We start from the raw sequence: 20,952 nt of genomic DNA on the forward strand, positions 1-20,952 counted from the left end.
GAGAGAGAGAGAGAGAGAGAGAGAGAGAGAGAGAGAGAGAGAGAGAGAGAGAGAATGTATTCTCAAAGATTCTCACCATAGAGGGTAAGGCAAGCTGTTCCTGAGACCTTCTGAGAACCAAACGTGTTGAAGAGACACATGTAGCAACCCTCATCTTCCAATGTTGTGTTCCAGAAGGTGATGCTTGAGTTCCAGAGTCCCAGCTCCGTGACGTTTATCCTGTCTTTGTAGGCAGGCTGGATTACAACCCCATGGGTTTTGCTGTAGGTGACCATGTTTTCTGGGCTTACGGCTTTCTTTTTCTGCCATGTCACAATCAAGGGTTCCTGGGATGTTTTTAGAGAACATCGTAAGGATGCAGTTGTGTGCAGCGCCTTTCTTTCATCCTGGGTCACCACTTCCACTACAGAAACAACAACAACGACAAATTCTATTTTAGAACCTTATTACACACACACACACACACACACACACACTCCTAGTAATGATTAAATTCATGCTGAAACTCAAATGTAGAAAAGAATAAAAGAGGCAAAGAAAAAGACAAAATGTATGTTCATGCCTATGTGCTAGCAGAGAAATGTGTCTGTTTGACCTAGAAAAGCGGAGGCAGAGTATAATAACAAGGCAATGATTGGTAACCAGGAAATTGTGAAGAATCCCTGTGAGCTAGAAAGACAAGAGTGTGAAAAGTGCCAGATGGAATCTGCTCATTAGGTGAGTTCATGCTTAGTGATGTATGAGCCAACAGTAAAGAAGAGCCAAAGAGCAACAGGCAGAGTGAACAGTTTAAGCAAAGATGAGGGAGGTGCTACACACACACACACACACACACACACACACACACACACACACACACACACACACACATCACAGAGGGCTCAGGCTCTGGAAAATGAGGAGAGTGATCAGCAGGATGATGCTCTGGGAAGCTTGCTATACACAGCAGGTTCAAAAGATTTTTGGTACCCAACTGTCATCACACTCTATTTTTAATTAGATGTCATGACAACAATTTCTTCTCTGCAATGCAGGCCACTTATACTCTGACAAGTGACTTAATGTATTAGTCCATGTATTAGTCACACCATCCATGTGATAGCGAATAACCAATAGCAAAGGACCAATGCTTTGTTTGAGAGAAGGGACACAATGAAAGAGGAGTAATAAATGCTACATCTAAGAACTCACAACAAATGAACCTGGACATCATAAATCAAGAAGCATTTTGGAATGAATATGGGTGAGTGAAGAAATGTGACATTTTAAGTGGTAGAAATTAGAGATCTGGAAAACAGGAAATACAAAATCTCAACACACTGTTCAACTTAGCAGAATGGCTGTGACTGAATGGAGAATTCATAGGCCAGAAGGCCAGGCTTCAGCATTCCCTGAGAATGTAACCCATTAGGGGTATATAGGCAAAGAATTAAAAAAAACTCAACAGATATGCTTAAGCATGTTAACACTACCCCAGCGGCAGTGTTACGCAGTTCTACGCAGAGAAACGAAAAAATAATGATGAAGGAGCAATCCAATGTCATACTAACCATGAAACCTCACGTACTTGACAACCTAACCCTGAGACACACAAAGCAAACATGGCTGAAGTACAATAGCGATTTATAAACCCACAGTGATAGTATGAGAGTTCTCTATATGTCTCTCAGAATCTTAAATTCCATAAGTTTAAATCATTAAGGCAAACATTTAAATATGATAATATAGAAAATTTTAAAATAAGCTTATAAGTGTCTATATTTAATTTGAATACACTAGATTTATGTAGCCATTATATATTCACATATATGGATATGTATTATATATATATGTATACTACTGAGTCATAAAATGTATAATCTTTTCAAAAAACAAAATCTTTCTCCAAACTGAACTTGAAGTTGATCTTAAAAATTTACTCTTTCTGAACACCCTCCACAATACAGTAAAACCAAAAATTCCCCAATTACTTTTCAAACTCCAACTATAGCTGAACTCATAACAAGATTCATAAATTACCAGGAACAAATGCTAACCAGAACATAATGCACTCAGTGTCTAGAAAGCTCAATGAAGCATTTCTTTGATGGAAAGATTTAACACAATTACATTTACTGGACACCAAAGAAACTGAAACTGAATAGATGCCTACATCCAAATCTCCCCCTCCATACATCAAACAGCAGCAGGGAACTAAATAATAAAATGATAGACAACATATAGATGAACAAAACCACTAAATTTTTTTCTTTAAGGGTAACCAAGCAGTTGAAATGCTAACAAGTATAAGCAGGAAATAAAGGCTGCACAAACGTTCCCCCGGAGTGTCACAGAATAAAGAGAACATAGCAGCCAGGATACCTTGGGCACCATGTTACCTAGCTGGGAACTTAAGGATGGGAACTCCTTGAAGGCAAGGACAGTTATGGAAAGCAGAATCCCACTGATGAAGTTGAGGTTTCCTGAAAACCTTTGGGGATTTTGAAGAATGTGTTTGAAAAAAAAAACAACGTTGCTTTTAGATTGCAGAGTGGAAAAGAAATTACAACTAGTATTGGACATGTGCTGTGCTTGCCTGTAGAGGAGATCCCATAGTGGGAAAGTTACCAACTCTTTGATGCTTGTTTGGAATCTTTTTTCGAATCCTTTTCGAATCTGCTAGTTGGTCAGTAAGTCCTGTAATGGACATCATGTGTCAGGGCTGTGGGTGGGGTGAGGCCTGCCAGCCCTTCATTGGCAGTGTCTTTCTCAGAGAAGCTAACGATGAATGACATCATACCACAGTGATCAGAAAAGAGCCAACAGAAAGGGAGCAGCAGCCTCCCTCCAAATGACAGGAAAAATTAGGAAATTCAGAGATGGTGGAACAAGCAAGGTTATTGTACAGGAGACAATGTAAGCTTTTGCATCTCTGAGTGACAGTATTTTTTTTTCTCTACCTTTTACTTTTTTAAAAACACAGATGAACTCAATTTTAAGGATGACCTTCCAAATATTCCCAGGTCTTTACATTTTAAGTCTGGGGAATTTCAAATTCATTCCCCCAATTCTCTGGGTGAAAATCTGACATCATATTTTACTAGGGAGGGGATTGTTTTTCTGAAATCTAGTTTATCTACTGGAATTGCTTCTGAGTGCCAAATTGTTCTGCTGCTCTGAAAACAAAAGTGTGAAGAGCGGGAAGAGGAACTCCCACTGTTCCAAGGCTGATAGCATGCCCTCAAGTACCTCCTGCAGATGAGTGGGCCAGCCTAGTAGGCAAAGAAGAGGCCATCCTTCACCCCAGAGGCTCTCCAGAGGAAGAACTGGGTATCTTTACCTTGAGCTGTGCTCAGCGCTACTGCTGCCATGCCCCAAATCAGGCTGTAGGTGGAGAGATGGCAGAAAGGTCTCCTGAATACCTGAAGACAGAAAGCAAACGACAGAAACAGAGGTTGCATTTGGACAGAGCCAGGGAAATGTCCTTATAATACCTGTGTTAGGAAACGCAGGAGTCAAGTGTTTACCCACCAGAGTTTTGTGGAAACAGAACCCAAGGCTATAAATGGAAGAAAAATCAGTGTGCTCAGGATGTGGGGTGAGGAAAGCTACTGTGTGGCTCTTTCATAGCCCTGCTAGTGCGAGCCTTGCTTTTAAAGCTACCATTGTTAAGAGCAAAGTCTTGAGCACATAGGCTCCTTGAGCCAAACTGTCTCACGCTAATAGAGAAAAATGCAGAAAATACAGATGCCAGACAGCTTACCCTTCCCAAATAATCAGCTGCTGTTCATATTAAGGACAAAGCTCAAAGGGAAAACATTTTTCAGAAATGTTACTGCCCTGAGCTTTGCTGGGGCTGACTCTCTTGAAAATACAACCAATTAAAAAAATATTTAGAAGCCAGTACTAATATTAACTTTGTTTATTCCTTCATTGCATTATTTTTCTTTACTGGGCCAGGAATCCTCTGCCCCGATAGATGTCCTGGCACTACTTAGGAAAATGTTATTCTGGGCATTGCCTTTCTATAAACTGAGGAGACAGAGTGTGCAGATCTGCTACCCTTTATGGTTGTCTCAGAACTGTTTTACTGGACCTAAAGTATGCTTTCTAGTATTTCTGTTTGGAACTAATTGTGTGTGTGTGTGTGTGTGTGTGTGTGTGTGTGCGTGCGTGCGCGCACGTGCATGCACGTGTGATGATGATGGGTGAATCACAAGCTACACTTTATGTGTGAAGGTCAGGGAACAATTTGGTAGATGCAGCTCTCTCCTTTCACTTTTATGTGAGTTTCAGAGACTGGACTTGAGTCACCAGACTTGTGAGGCAGGGGCCTCAACACATTGAGCCTTCTCACTGGCCATAATTCTCAAATTTTTATACTAAAGGAATGTAAGACATGGTAGTTTTCTCTGTAACTTTCATGAACTGAATTTCATTTTTCTCTCATGTTGCCATTCCAACTGGGGCTAGAAACTTCCTTTCAGTCAAAGTAGTACCTTCTCTGTCCATTCAGCTTACAAGTACCCCAACACTCTATTAAGCTCCTCATTTCTGACATCACATTTGCAACCCAGGAACTTATGGGGTCTTACAGCACACCAAGACAGAGCATAGGGCTACCAGTCTTTCATTACAACCATTTTTCTACCTTGTATTCGCTAAGATAGCTATGTTTCTCTCAGTCACCAAGGCCATCTTTCTAACAATTATTACTTCAAAGGCCAACTGGAGCTCTCCTGTGCTCTTATAAACTATCCTAGGTTCTCCTTGTACTGGGCAAAGAAAATTCATGAATTATCTCTCTAAATGTTTGTGTCACTCTGTTACACTGCACCTTGTCTTCTTTTGGAACGCAAGACAGGTCTATGTTTGAGTCTCTATGGCTGAAATAGCATACAGTGTTCCTTCTTTTTATACAAGTTGGTGCCTGGCTGTAGCTGTAGACACCAGTCAGCCCTTTTCTTCTCTTGGACTGGAAAATTCTTATCTCCCTAGGGTCAGAAAAGCTGGTTCTTCCACTACCCTGGAGCCTGTCATCATTTCTTGCTGGGATAAACTTTTCCCTCCTCTTTCAGCCTGTGGGGTTTTAAAGCTTGAATGCCTAGCTTAGAGTTATTACAAAGCTTTGTTTTCTGAAATGTCTCTGACTTTCAGTGATCACATTCTTCACCTAAGGTAGAAGGTACACGACTGTCTGGTTTGAAAGAATAAATGACCGGGATAGATACATATCTGATAAATGTATCAAAAGTTTTATTTCAACTTTTAGTTTGCTTTTGGTGACTAAACTACTAAAAACCACAAGACTAACAAATCTTTGGACACATTATGTGCCCGGTGCTGTCATCAACACTTGAGATCAACTACTGCACCCAACACTTCAGGAACCTGTGAGGAAGGTGCTACTCATATCAACTCTTGCACAATACAGAATGTGAAGGAGGAGAGATTTTAAGTAGTTTTCCTCAGGTAGCATAGCCAGGAAGTAGTAGAGACAAGACTCAAAGCCAAGCACTGGCTCCAAAGTTTACAATCTTATCCACACCAAAACACTGCCTGACCCCATGCACAAAGCACTGTTTCTTTATTATTATTATTATTGGATATTTTATTTATTTACATTTTGAAATCTTATCCCCCTTCCCAATTTTCCCTCTACAACCCTCTGATCCCATCCTCCTCTGCTTTTGTAAGGGTGCTCCTCCATCCACTCCTGCCTCACCACTCTAGCATTCCCCTACCCTGGGTCATCAAGCCTCCTCAGGACCAAGGGCCTCCCCTCCCATTGATGCTAGATAAGGCCATCCTCTGCTACATATGCAGTTGGAGCCATGGGTCCCTCCATGTGTACTCTTTGGTTGGTGCTTTAGTCCCTGGGAGCTCTGGGGAGTCTGGTTGGTTGATATTATTTTTCCTATGGGGTTGCAAACCCCTTCAGTTCTCCTTCAGTCCTTCCCCTAACTCCTCCGTTGGGGTCCCTGTGCTTAGTCCGATGATCGGCTGCAAGCATCCACATCTGTATTGGTCAGGATCAGGGGACAGCTATAGCATCGTTGGTTTTTAAAATTAGTCACAAATGTAAAAATATTTTTGTACCTTCTATCTCAGAAGCACCATTGTGAGGATCCTCAAGCTCTTGCTGATTTGGCAGGATAAGAGAATCACATTTAATGAAGCTTCCAGGCCCGAGCAATCTGACAGGCACTATGAAATTGGCTAAAAGTTACCAGCAGATGCTCCATGGACTCCTAGAGGCCCATTTCCTACTACCTGGAGCTCAGTACCTACACAGGTGCTCTATAGCCTCAGACTGCTGGGCCTCCTCCTTGCACACCAGGCTCTTCCTTGCCAACCTTTTAGATCTTTCAAATTGCCAAGCTTCCTTGAACTCCAGTTCCTTTGCGTCTTCCTTTCCCCTAATGATCCCAATTGAAAAGATAAACGGAACAGCCTGGGTTAACAACTTATGAATGACAGGAAATCCATCATCATTTCATTGTGTGAAGTGTTTCTTTTGGACTTTATTTCCGAGACAAGAGAGTCTTCCTGCCTGCCAGATCTTCTCTTTCCCAGATATTAATCACTTTATACAAGAAATTCTCCCATGTGAAGTCCTTGCTCTAGTACCCTGGTCTTGGCTCTTATAATTGGGTGTTTTGTCCAATTTTTAGTTCTTTTTATAGCATAACTACTTGTATAGAAAAGTAGGATTCCTTGTAAAACCTTCATACATGGCTGAGCCGTTGGCATTGCTTCTTTCTTCATCTACCGAGTTTGATCTAAGCTAGGCACTATGACCAGTGCTTTGGAGACTGATACGTAAAGTAGATAGAGACCCCCTACTCTATTAATTCATTTTACATATTGGCATGTTGGCATTTACATATTATTAAAGTAATCTTCCTTAAATTCATTGTTGTATGACTTGGTACTTACTTTTTTCCATTTAAATATTTTTGAGATTATAATAAATATATTCTCCCTTTCTTTGTTCTCTTTCAAATAATACATTATATGCATTATATATAATATATTACATATAAAATGATATATATTACATTATATACATATAATACATGTATATATACATATTATTATTTGTGTATATACAATACATGTATATATATATATATATATTCAACAACAATTAAAGAAAAAAGGGGCAAAGAATTTGAAAGACAGTAAGGGAAAGAGGAATGATTGATATATATATATGTATATATGTATATATCACATATATACTTATATATGTATGTATATACATGCATATATGTATATTTATATTATATATGTAATATATATGTATATATGTAACACATATATACATATATATGTAAGATTATTCCCCTTTTCCTTGTTGCCTTTCAAATTCTTGGACTCATTTTCTTGCTGTTGTATATACATGCTCAGTCTGTATAATATTAGTTGTTTGCATGTGTTTTCAGGGATGACCATTTTTATTGGATAATCAAGTGCACGTTCTTCCATCTGGAAGATTATTTCTCTTGCTCTCAGCAGCATTCCTTTAATTGCCTATAATTCTTTGCCTAGGGTTGAGGCCTCATGATCTTTCTCCCCAAACTATCTATACCCCCATAGTAGAAAAGCTTTCCTTTCTCTGCTTTGAAGTGCACACATGATTTTCTACCTTGGCAGTTTCCTATGATGCACACCTCTATGTGTATTGGCTTCACTGACTTTCCTTAGGTGTACATTTGCATAGGCTTTGTCTCTAAAGAACTTTTCAGGCTTGTGTTTGTTAGAACTGCTAATGCTTCAGAGAGCTTCCTCCCTAAGGGCCTAATGGGCCTTAATCCTTTGCAGATCATCTTACCATGTTTAGGTCTTTAAAGATTTATTTATTTATTTATTTAATGTATATGAGTACATTGTCACTCTCTTCAGACACACCAGAAGAGGGCATTAGATCCCATTGCAGATGGTTGTGAGCCACCATGTGGTTGCTTACTGGTAATTGAACTTAGGACCTTTGGAAGAGCAGTCAGTGCTTTTTTTTTATGTAAAATTTATCTTTTTTCCCATATTTTTTATTGGGTATTTATTTCAATTACATTTCCAATGCTATCCCAAAAGTCTCCCACACGCTCCCCCACCCACTCCCCTACCCACCCACTCCCACTTCTTGGGCCTGGCGTTCCCCTGTACTGAGGCATATAAAGTTTGCACAACCAATGGGCCTCTCTTTCCACTGATGGCCAACTAGGCCATCTTCTGATTCATATGCAGCTAGAGACACGAGCTCCAGGGGGGGTATTGGTTAGTTCATATTGTTGTTCTACCTATAGGATTGCAGATCCCTTCAGCTCCTTGAGTACTTTCTCTAGCTCCTCCATTGGGGGCCCTGTGATCCATCCAATAGCTGACTGTGAGCATCCATTTCTGTGTTTGCCAGGCCCCGGCATAGTCTCACAAGAGACAGCCATATCTGCGTCCTTTTAGCAAAATCTCCAGCCCCCAAACTTAGGTCTTGATTGAGCTTACTGGTCTGCTTTTGGCCATAACTTCTTCCTAAGCATAGTTCACCATATGCCTTAGAATGAAGACACTGTCTGTAATATATTAACCACCTGCCTAGCATTTTCCTTCACTCTTCCTAAGACTATTCTGCTTTTCCTTCTTTGTTGTGAATGGGGAAAAATCTAACACTACAGTGTGGTTTGCCAGACTCCCAGAAAATACCACTCGCAGAGAGCACTGGGTTCCTGGAGTTGGGGCCAAGGCTGTGTCTATAGAGGCAGTCTGTTATTTCACCTTTCTCCCCTTTTCTTAACTCACAAGAACACCAATACTCACCAAATCAAGTTGCTCTGATCTATTGCTACAACAAACCCAGTGTGGATACCCTATTCTAAATGTGTATGTTATCAGCCTCTGCTACCATGATAAACTGGAGCTTATTTCTAAATCATTGGACCATAGTCACTTAAATGACCTTGATTTGGGGATTTGGATAAAGACGGTGGTCAAAGAATGGTTTACCATCTGAGGGACTCTTTCATTCTCAAGGCATGCCTGAACAAACCTCTACTTTTGCCATGCCTTTTAGATACAGTGGCCTCTGGAGATTATTTTCCATAACACCTCTAAAGTGAGCCAATCTCATTGCCCTAAAATTTCTCTTTGTCTTATTATGTCTGTTTTCCTGTGGGTTTAGGGTATGATGATAGAGGAATTGAGTAGAGTCTTTAAAAAAATAAAGAGTCTGGTTGGGGTAGGATGAAACAGAATAGCACGTAGTCGAGGATGGTCCTGGAATTTGATATGTAGTCAAGGATAGCCTTGAACTCCTAATCCTTCTGTCTCTGTTTCCTGAGTTAGAATTGCTGGTATGTTCTACCACACCCAGCACTGGAAAACAGCATTTGAAGATCTGGAAGTAGTTTTGATATGGTACAAGAATTCCTCTACCCAGTGAGAGCGCTCCAACTTTAATATCCTTTTCCTTCCCACTGTATGGAATTGTTGCGTTGGTTTATGTATGCCATGACCTAAAACTTCATGGAGGAAATGCTACGGGGAGAAGTGACACACCAGTTCATGACACATGGTGTATCACAGAGATTAATCTCATTATGTAAACTTGAGTTTTCTTAAACAAGTAGCTTTTTAAGTAGAGGCAGAATCTTAACTGGTAAAGGTCAATACTTGTCTTCCTTTGGGTTTAGGTAACATAAGAAGGAGAGTTGTGCTAGCCAGGGTCTGCAGTTTGGACTCAGAGAATGGACAGCAGAACAGTGTGTATGCCTCTCTTGAGGCCAATGGTACCTTGTAGGCATAGGCACTATAGTCAGGGAGAAGACTTGGCTCTGCCAGCACTCTTTGAAAGTGTCATAGACCCAAAACTTCCATCCTGGTGTTCCTTGTTATCTTCCATCACCCTGAAAGAGGTGATGTTTCGTCCTGTGGACATCTCCAATGCCACCCCATACCTAAGTGCTTTTCTGTTTTCACACCTCAGCCTTTCAGACTTTCTGCCTGGACTCCATGGAGAGTCATAAAGGTGTATGCTCTGGTACCCCATCTACATGGCAGAGTTGAGTCTTCCTTACAAACCTAAGGCTACAGAAAATTAAAAATTCCATCGTCTGAGTGATCCTTGGTACACATTATTATTCACCCAGAGAATTTGTTTTGGGGGTGGAGGTGGGGTGGGTATACCATGAGTATGCCACGCCTACTTTGAGACTTCTCTTGACTTCATTGATTTAAGGTTCACAACTAAGTCACTACCCTTTAGGAAGTTAAAAGTGATGAACTCCCTAAAAGGATACAACTTCGCTCTCCCTCCCCCTTTTCATGCATACCAATACCACCTTCTAAAAGGGCTGTGCCCTGGAGACTTCATCTATTTTTTTCTCCCTATTGTTGAGCCTATTCTCCATTTGTTCTTATCATGTAGGATAGCTGGAAAAAAAAAATCTAGCCAAATGTATCCTCTGGTTCTGCAGCTAGGGATCAATACATTTTACTTTATCTCCAGCTAACAGATTGTGGCGTGCTAATTCTACACCATTATTTTTAACCACTATGCCTTTCTCTCTCAATGAAGCCCAGGCCCTAGCAAAGACTGTAATAAGAAAATGCAGGGATATCTGGCTTTTGTAGTGAAAAAATAACAGTGTTATAGGACAAAAGAAAAAGCAGATGCACACAGACGACTGAGGAGTGGTTCCTGGGGATGGTGAAAACCAAAAACACAGAGACTGGGGACCAGGGAGTCAAAGGATAGGCTTCACTATGAAAAATTCACATCATATTTATTATATTCTCCTCTAGTTCATGCCAGACAGTGGTAGGCTTTCTGTTTCTCAGAAAGATGACGTGGAATTGCCGGGTGGTAACCAGGGAACACTCCAGTCTAGAATGAATCCAAAATGTATTAGGTAAGACACATTATTTAACCTCCCTGGAGCCTGGGGCCCGGGGGGGGGGGGGGGGGGCGGGGGGGGGGGGGGGAGACATTAGTACTAATCTCAGAGTTAAATGAAACATAGGTGGGAAACTGAAAGATCATAATGCTTCAGTATCTGAAACTTCTGAGTACTGACAATGTTATAATGAAAAATTCCACACCTGCCATCATGTGATAGTTACAGTCATCAAGAGGAACTGTATAATCATGGCATTATCTGAGGGTGTGTGTGTGTGAGAGACCTACATGAAAAATGAATGAATTTCCTGCTTAGTCTCGAGTCCCACTCCCAAGAGATCTTATTGTGCATATGCAAATATACAAAAATCTTTATTAAATAGCATTTTTGAATGGTAAAGATCCTAGAAGCTTGCTTGCCTACTGCAAACCCAGCAAGTCAGAGCTGCAGCAATATCACAGGTGTGAGGTGACAATTCCACGGTTAAAACCCTGAAGACAGTGCCCAGAATTTAAGGGATGCTAAAAGATTAACCAATCAAGAATTAACTAGAGAGTCCAATCATGAAGATAAAAAAAAATCCTCCTACAATTCTTATCAAGAAGGTGGATGTTCATTAGCTCCTGGGTCTTAGCTGACAACTCCACACCTGCTTGGTGCATAGCCCCCAATCCCCGATTCTTTCTAGGTCTGATTTTGTACCTTATTTCATTGCAGCCACAGAGACTTGGAGAAAAAAGAAAAGAACCCCTCTCTCCAATTCTTTGTAAAACAGAAAAACAATTCCTTATTTGAACATTAAGAGCATTTAGCTGACAGACCCACATTCCTCTTTGTTAAGAAAGGTAACACAAGTCGGTCTTTGCCAGCCTGATGAAAAGCAGTACCTGGGGGTTTAATTGCGTTTAGATTCGCGTTCAATTCTACCAATTCCGTGTGTATAAAGAATAAGGCGTATGGCCACCCTTCCTTTTACAATTTTCTGCCTTGTAAACAGTACCAAAGACTCAAAATGTCGGCCTCTCCTCTAAATACCTTGGCATTTAACAAGACCACTAAGCTGGGGCTGACAATCCTCTTGGAAGCTTGCTCGCTGCAGTACTACTAGATGCTTCATGGTTTCCTAGGCAAGGACCAGAAATGCAGCAAGAGAGAGGGTGAGAAAGAGAGCAAGCGAGATTACTAGGCTACACCCCTGCTGCAGGTTAAGGACCAACATAGGGAACGCAAAGACCTACTCCTCCCCTTCTGGGAGCCATGGAGCCCAGGCCGTGTTTTCGCAATGGAATCGCAGCAAGGAGCAAAGCCGCCCACCCCAGATACACGCCTTCCCCGGGCTTTCTACGGCCGATGCCTCCTTACAGAGCTCTGAGCCCCGGATACCACTTCTCCAAAGAACAGCTTCTTTGCTTTTCTCGCAGGCTCCACTGGCTTCTGAGAGCCGCGGCTCCAGATCGCCCATTCCGCCCTCCTTCGCATCTCTGACTCCACTCACCGGACTGCCCATCCTTGCTCTGGGCCGCAGCTAGACACCAGCTTCTCGGGGTCTGAGCTCTTCCACGATGGAGGCTATCTCCGCAACACCTGTGAGCAGGGACACTAGTATTCTCCGTAGAAAGAGCCCCCTCCACCGCACGCGCAGACTCTACAGCTCCTCTAGTGAGGAGGAAGAGACCGACCGACCACGCCCTCTCCCAACCTAGTCGCCCCTAGCCCCCGCCCCCGCCAGGTTCTCGCCTTTTAGAGTAATATAGCAAAAATGTGAAAGAATCACTCCATACTTTTTTCATTTTAGATTTATTTATCTTATTTTACATGTGTATGCATGTTTCGTCTGCATTCCCATCACTGGCCTCTCTCCCGTGCCAAATGGCAGTGAAGGGTGACGTAGTCTATATAGAAAAATCAGAGTGGGAACTAACTTGAGTGGACAGTAATTTGAGTCAGAAACCTGGTGCATCCTGTGGTTCTGTACAGCAAAAGATAAACACGGAGAACAGAACAATAGTGTGTGTGTGTGTGGGGGGGGGGAAGGTAAGGAGATTCATACAGACACCCTGGGGGAAAAAAAAGAGAAACTTTATTTTACGATTTGTTATATTAAAGGCCAGTGCATGCGTCTATGTGTGTCTGTGCGTGTGCGTGCGTGTGCGCGTGTGTGCGTGTGTGCCAGGCTGTGAACTCTCAAAGCCTGGTCCCAGCTACCTACTACCTCCATCAAGGCCACACCCCCAAAAGATTTCATAACATCCCTCAGACAATGCCACCAACTGGGGATCACGAGTTTAAATACCTGGCTCATGGAAGACTTTTATAACCCCCAAATTAAGATGTGTTGCAAAACAAAGTGTGTCTTTCTTACTCATAAACACCTACTGGTCTCTCCTCCAAGTCTTTGACTAACTCCATTCTAGTTGACCTCTTCCTGTAAATATTGTAATATAATATCAATCCCTCCAAAGCTATACTACACAGCCTAGTATGTGATTAAGAGTGGGTAAGCATGTGCCAACATTAGTATTCTGGGAAGGCCATACCTTGAAAATAAAGTACAAGAGAAGTTTCTGGAAGATTTTTTTTTTTTTTTTTAATTTGGAAGTTGTATCAGTTACTTTTCTCATTGGGGAGACATAGAACATGATCAAAGTAACATAAGGAAGGAAGATGGTTTTTGATCTGATAGGTCTAGATTATGGTACATCACAGTGAAGAAGGTATAGCATCAGAAACATCAACCTCTAAACCAAAGGTCTTCCTCAAGTCCCTTCCCTCTGACTGCATCCTGTCCCTTCTCAGTACTATCTGTGCCCAGATAGCACACAAACTCTACCTTAGCCTCTCAAGTACTGGGATTACATGTGAGCAACCATGGAAGGTTATTTTTTACGTTGGTGCCAACAATATTCTTTTCGTATAGATGGCATTTCATAAGTATGCATGAGGACGTGTGTTTGTGTGTGCAAGTCATTCTATTGGGGTACCTTTGAATATATCTTTCTCCTTGGAACTTTCTCTATTCTTATTATTTTATTGATATGTAAATGACACTTTACTAGGCATTGTTTTGCTTTACATCTACTAAAGCTTGAGCAGTAGATTTCAAGAGCTGAGTTATACAATAAAAGAATGAAAAAGGGCAAGGGAACCATGGGATTCTTAGGATATGTATTATATCCAGACTAACTGAAAAAAATTTAAAATAAATATTCTAATAAATGGAAAAATGAATCCATATATAGGCTACAAGATGTATGTAAGCACAAATAACTACTAAATCTATTATTGTGTAAAATTTGCATATATCAACTATTAAATAATTCACACAGACCTATATGGAAAGGAATCTTGATTAGAAAGTAAGATTATGGGGGGTGGGTGGGATAGGAGGTTTTCAAAAGGGAAAGCAGGAAAGGGGATAATATTTGAAATATAAATAAAGAAAATATTGAATAATAAATAAATAAATATTGTGGAAAAAAAAGAAAGTAAGTAAGATTATGATAGGTAGAGAAAATTATGCTAAGCTGTATGTTTGAAAATGTTTAAAGATGGCATTAAAAATGAGCATATGAGAGCTGGAGAGGTGGCTCAGTGTTTAAGTTCACTCACTGCTTTGCCAGAGGTCTTCAGTTCAATTCTCAGCAACCACATGGTGGCTCACAACCATCTGTAATGGGATCAGATGCCCTCTTCTGGTGTGTCTGAAGACAGCTACAGTGTACTCATAAAATAGAGAAGTAAATCTAAAAAAATATATACTAAAAAATGAGCCTATGCATTGTCTTCAATAAATAAGAAAAGAAAGTTGGAATAAAATTTATAAACACATATTTTTATGTATGAGTCTCAAGCTAGCAAAAAATAATTTAATGAAAGCAGGACAGAAATGTGAAAATGAAATATGAATACTAGGAATAAAATAGAAATACATGCTGTTGTATTAGTCAGGGTTCTCTAGAGGAACACAACAGAGAGAATGAGTGTGTATCAGGAGGTAGACAGCGGTTTTCAGAGAGTAGCATTACAGGCTGTGATACAGCTCATTCAACAATGACTGCCTACCAAAGGAAGGTCCAAGAACCCAGTAGTTGTCCACTCTACAAAGCTGGATGCCTCGACTGGTCTTTAGTATATGTTGGAATCCTGTCTCTACCTCTCCATCACACACTGGAAATACAAGCATACACCAGCATGCCTGTCATTTTCATATGGACTCTGGGGATAGAACTCAAGTCCTCATGCTTGCAAGATAAGCGATTTACTTAGAATCTCATTTCCCCAGGCATCATTCACCCTTTTATGGTAAACATTTATAAACTCAGAATAATAAGATATTTCTCATTCTCAATAATATTCTTAAATAGCCAGCATTAAACAAATGACATCTTAGATATTATGTTTAAATTCAGAAATCCTGTATTATTTGTGAGAGACAAGCCTATGCATGGAGAACTATCAGAATCTATCAAGACTTTGAATCTTGTCTCATTTCAGGTCTCTCTGCTGTGATGAAACACCATGACAAAAAGTTGGGAAGAAAGCGTTTCTTTGGATTATACTTTCACATGACTATTTACCAACAAAGAGAGTCAGAACCTGGAGGAAGGAACTGATGCAGAGGCCATGGATGACTACTGCTTACTGGCTTGCTCTTCATGGCTTGTTCCATGAACCCAGGATCATCTGCCACAAAGGCCTGAACCCACGCACATCAATCACTAATTAAGTTCAATTCACAGGAAACCACATGGTGTCTCACATCTATTTCTAATGGGATCTGATGCCCTCTTCTGGTTAGTTGACATAAAAACTAGCAAGCACAACTAGCCCTTTGTCAACTTAACCCACAACTATATCACTAAATTACTCCACAGTCCTTTCTTTCTTATTCATCCAAGATCTCACATTAAATACCCAAATAGCTTTAAAAGTCTCATAGTCTTTACAAATTCAAACATGTTAATATTCACTCTCCTTAAGAAAATCCGAAGTCTCTTAAAACTGAGGTATCTTTTAAATGCAATCTCTCAATTGCATGTTCCTGTAAAATAAAATAAAATAAAATAAAATAAAAAAAAATCAATGAAGTTCTTTCTTATTTCAAGAGAGAAGACCTAGGGCGCAGTCACAATCTGAACCAAACAAAACTAAATGCCAACAGAATAAATAACTCAACGCCTGATATCGACAGTTTACTCATGGTATCCTGAAGCCTTGGGTCACTTCCCTGGCTCTGCTCTCTTCAGCACACACAGCTCCCCTGCTGGCTCCTCTCCTCTGCTGTTGCTGTTCTTTGGTAGTCATTACATGTTTCTTACATTTCCAAAATTGCAGGGTCTTCTGCTGCAGTTGGGCTGCACTTTTACCAATAGCTTCTCCTAGGTTCTCTTCGTGGTGACAAAACAAGCATCCACTTCTCCGCATGCCCCTTTCAATTCTGCACCTTTGAAGTCCTCTCCTGACCTTTTACATGACAAGCCTCAGCTGTTCTCCATGATCTCTTCATGCCTTCAAAACTAGTACCACCGGGGTGACTCACTCTTACACTATCGTATTCAGTTGGCACCACCAGCTATAACCGTGGCCACCACTGAAACACAACTTCTGTGTGCTGACTCACGTAGAACCCTTCCCAAAAAGATTGTTCCTCAGTAATGCAGATTTCTCTTAATCACCACTAATTTCTCAGCTTCAGGAAACCAGCATCAATCACCCCAGCAAATCAAAGGTTTCACTTTAGTAGTTCTGATATCATGTTAATCACAGATTCTTTAGCCTCAGCTAACCAAACCCACAGAATCTTAATTTTTATTTCATTTTATTCAATCACTTTACCTTCTGATATCGGCTCACCTTTCCTCCCAGTCCTCCCAAACCCTCCTATTCAGCTCTTCCCCCATCTCTTCTGCACTTCTCCTCTGAGAAGGGAAACCCTTCCCGGGTATCTCCCTTCTCAAACCTCAGCACCTCAGTCACTGTAGGACTAGGGGCATCCTCTCTCATTGAGGCCAGACAAGACTGACCAGTTAGAGGAATGAGAGTCACAGACAGGCAACATATTCAGGGGCAGCCTCCACTGCAATTGTGTGCCCTCAATATTCTTATCTTCCAAGAGTCTACAAAACAACTCATCAAGCATTAGATGAACAACACTCAATGGCTTTTCTTGCACAAAGTTCCAAAGTCCTCCCACAATCCTCCCCCAGACAACATGATCAGGCTTAACACAGACATAGCCTATAACCCTGGCATTAACTTGTCTTAGTTAGGGTTTCTGTTTCTTCAACAAAACACTATGGCAAAAAGCAACTTGGGGAAGAAAGGATTTATTTGGCTTTCACTTGGGTTACTGTTCATCATCAAAGAAAGTCAGGACAGGAACTCAACAGGAAAAGAACATGGAGACAGGAACTGATACAGATAACATGGAGGGGTGCTTGCTATCTATGGCATGTGCAACCTGCTTTCTTATAGAACCCAGGAACACCAGCCTAGGGATGGCACCACCCACAAGGGTTTGGGCCCTACTACATCAATCACTAACAAAGAAAATAACCTATAGGCTTGCCTACAACCCAATCTCATTGAGGCATTTTCTCAATTGAGGCTCCCTCTCTCTCCAGTGTCTGTAGCTTGTCTTAACTTGACGGAAAACTAGCCAGCTCAACTCTATAAAGATTGAGAATCATTCCAAACACAAGTATATCTCAATACCCAGGAATTCTCCTTGCCACTGACAGCCACCAAGATTTCACTCTAAACAAAGTATGTTCATGACAGCAAACAAGAAACTAGGCCGTTAGCTCAGGGAAACTTACACAACTCAGATACAGAGAAAACACTCAGCTTTCTAAAGAGGAGCAACTAGAAGAAATGTATAACAAAGATTAGGTGAGAGAAATTACATTGAAATGACACTCAGCCTTCCCAAAGGTTTCCACGGTGAAAAAGAAGTCACAAAACATTAGACAAAGAAACCAAAAAAGACACACACACTGAAAAGACATCCTGTACTCAAAGACTGGGGGAATTCAATTCATAAAAAATACCTGCACTACTCAAAGTGATCCAGAGAGTTCATGTGATTTCAGTGCAGTTCTACACAGAACTANTTCATGTGATTTCAGTGCAGTTCTACACAGAACTAAAAAAAAAAAAAAAAAAAAAAAACAAAAACAAAACAAAACAAAAAAAACAAAACCCTGGAGACCTCCTGACTTCAAAATATACCATAAAGCTACAAACAAAACAAAACAGAGACACATAGACCAGCAGAACAGAATAGAAACTCTGTGATAAACCCACCTATCTACAGAGAACTAATTTTCAATAAAGATGCTAAGAATACAACCCCCCCCCCACATATACACACAAGTACTGATAAAAGACAGTGTTGTCGATGAATAGTGTTGCGGATTGGATAACCCACATGCAAGAGTGTAAAACTAGAGCTGTCTTTCACAGAAATTGCAAAAATCAAATCCAACTAGAGGGAAGGTTCAAATACTGTATTTGAAAACCTATATAACATATTGCATTATATAGTTTTCAAGTATATATTAAATATAAATATCAAATTCTATAAATATAGAATTATGAGTATTAAATATAAATATCAAATATAAATATAAAACTCTATAAATATAGAATTATAAAGCCACTAGAACAAATCTTGGGAAAAATACTCAGGAAAGTGGAATCAATAAGAACAATTCAGACAAGATCCCAAAAGCTCAGACAACAAAATCAAAACAGAAAATGAATTACATGATACTAAAACATTTCTGGTCAACATGGAAAACAGTTGCCAATAACATGAAAGACCATCTTATGAAAAGAAGATAATATTTGAAAAGTCCACATCTGCCAAGACTTTGATATTTAAAGACATATTAGGAACTTAAGAATTCAATAAAATTACTTGATTTTATTGGCAATAAACTTAAATAGGCATATCTGAAGGAAGGCATACAAAATGGCATTTAATGGGACATGAAAAATGCTTAATATCATTAGTCATCATGGAAATGCAAATCAAACCACCAGAAGGTAGCAGCTTACCACACAGGAGAATTTATTATTTAAGGCACCAAAGAAAATTGATGTATGCATATGGAGAAGGGAATCCTCACATAGTGTAGGTGAAATATAAATTAATATGGCCATTACTGAAAACACCATGAAGGATTCTCGAAAAGTTAAAAATAAAACTGCTATGTAATCAGGCTATCCCATTATTGGATATATATTGAAAAGGAAAAGAAATCAATATGTTGAAAATGTTGAGAAGATATCTGGACTTCCACATTTTTTTTGTAACACTATTCACAACAGATGAAGACTAAAGCAACCACTTGACTAGAACTGATGAGCAGAGTAAGAAAACATGATACACACAACTGTGTGAATATTATTTGGCCATAAAAGGAAATTCTGTCATTTGCAACAATGTGGATGGAACTCGGGGTTCATCCATACCAAGCCCACCCCCCAAAAAAAATCCAGGTACTTAAAGACAAGTGATAAGTGATCAAGATAAGGAATACACAATTCATGTCATAGAGTTGAGAATAGAATGGTATTGTTTAGAGACTGGGTTAGTAGAGGGTAGGAGAGATGAGGAAAAAGTGCTCAAAACTAAGTTTATAGTTAGAAGTGAGACTTTCTTGAGCTTCTGCACAGGAGGGTAATTATAGATAACAACTGTGTGCTGCATATTTTTAAAACCCTACAGGAAAGATTTGAAAAGTTTTAGGCACAAAGAAATGATAAATGTCTGAGTAAACAGATATGTTTAACTTGCTATCAAAATATACATGATACTCCATAAATATCTATAATTATTATGTATCAGTTAAATCTAATTTTAACTTCAAAATGCGAAGACATTAACATAAATAAAACCTCACTTGAAACAAATTCTTCTCTCCACTTATTTCTAACATGATAACTGATGCTAGTGAATGCATGTTCAAAAATTTGAAACATTCTTAAATTTAAAGATGTAGTGACAGAATAAAAATCACATACAATCAATTATGTCTCAGTCTGGCAATGATGTCTCATTAAGTTCTGAGTCTCTGTTGATGGTGGTGTGGGTACCAGTGTTGATAGTGGGTTAGGCATCTGTGTTGATGAGGGCTCGGGCATGTTATTTGACCTACAGAAACATAACACTGATATGCAAATAAACCGAATACGGAACAAACATTCCCTACCCCCTCCACGGCAGCACATTGCAAAAGCAGGCTATTAGTTAAAATTTGAGAGAGTTATACAAGAAAATCCCCTTGAGAGTTTGATCAAATTAGTAGAACTTGATTATTATTTTTGCCTTAAGTTGTGAAAACAATAATTTAAGATCTGCCTCAGTGGTGATCATATCTTCTATATTACAAAACTTACCATCCGTTCCAGAAAGCCCAGGTTTATACATGTGGGTACTTAATTAATACAGTTTCTGGGGTATAAAGTAGACATTTAAAAATGGCATGGCTCCAAACAGAATTCTTAATTCTCCCTGCAAAGCTTGCTATTTCTTTATTCTTTTGCATGGTTGTACAGGTTTTCTTTAGTGCTAACCTTACCTTTATGCTTTAATGCTTACCTGGAGTAAGATAAATCCTGCCTCTTACTCTTTCTCCACAGCTATCAGTCAGGAGATTCCATCCTGAATATAGCTTTAATACCTCCTCATCTTTTCTACCTCTTGATTCTAGACATGCCATCCTGACTAGTACAGCAGACTCTCCAAAATGGTCCTTCATTCTTGTCTTATAAGGCACATCTTCCCCATTCCAATGAGAGAGCCTTCTAGATATAAGATTCTCAAGCTTCTTTGGTTTATGCATTTCCTTGGATTAAGATGTTGTGGAACGCTAGGTGGTGGTGGGGGCACACGCCTTTAATCCCAGCACTTGAGAGGCAGAGGCAGGCGGATTTCTGAGTTCGAGGCCAGAGAGAGTTCTCACAAAAAAAAAGAATTACACATTAAAGCAATCATCCATCCTGACCAAGTAGGTTTTATTCCAGGGATGCAGGGATGGTTTAATATACGGAAATCCATCAATGTAATCCA

At 39.9% G+C, this 20,952-nt stretch overlaps 2 protein-coding genes across 5 annotated transcripts in view; both read right to left on the reverse strand.

Annotated features, from left to right (window-relative positions):
* LOC110311760 (OX-2 membrane glycoprotein) overlaps positions 1-12,564 on the reverse strand; it is a 27,724-nt gene extending 15,160 nt beyond the window's left edge. Inside the window, exons 1-3 of one of the 3 annotated variants that reach the window (XM_021185278.1) lie at positions 12,370-12,564; positions 3,320-3,401; positions 77-403 (exon numbers count right to left, since the gene is read on the reverse strand). In XM_021185278.1, the coding sequence (XP_021040937.1) occupies positions 77-403; positions 3,320-3,401; positions 12,370-12,381 (421 nt within the window). In that variant the 5' untranslated portion in view covers positions 12,382-12,564. Of the gene's footprint in view, positions 1-76; positions 404-3,319; positions 3,402-12,369 lie in introns of those variants that run through there. The other 2 variants (XM_029470686.1, XM_029470687.1) reach the window with 2 other exon arrangements.
* Positions 12,565-12,752: 188 nt separating this feature from the next.
* LOC110311628 (OX-2 membrane glycoprotein-like) overlaps positions 12,753-20,952 on the reverse strand; it is a 61,068-nt gene continuing 52,868 nt past the window's right edge. The window contains exons 5-6 of one of the 2 annotated variants that reach the window (XM_029470823.1): positions 19,905-20,034; positions 12,753-12,931 (exon numbers count right to left, since the gene is read on the reverse strand). In XM_029470823.1, the coding sequence (XP_029326683.1) occupies positions 19,911-20,034 (124 nt within the window). In that variant the 3' untranslated portion in view covers positions 12,753-12,931; positions 19,905-19,910. Of the gene's footprint in view, positions 12,932-18,781; positions 20,035-20,952 lie in introns of those variants that run through there. The other variant, XM_021185049.2, reaches the window with a different exon arrangement.

The sequence above is a fragment of the Mus caroli genome, chromosome 16 (genome assembly GCF_900094665.2).
Source record: "Mus caroli chromosome 16, CAROLI_EIJ_v1.1, whole genome shotgun sequence".
Classification (NCBI taxonomy): domain Eukaryota; kingdom Metazoa; phylum Chordata; class Mammalia; order Rodentia; family Muridae; genus Mus; species Mus caroli.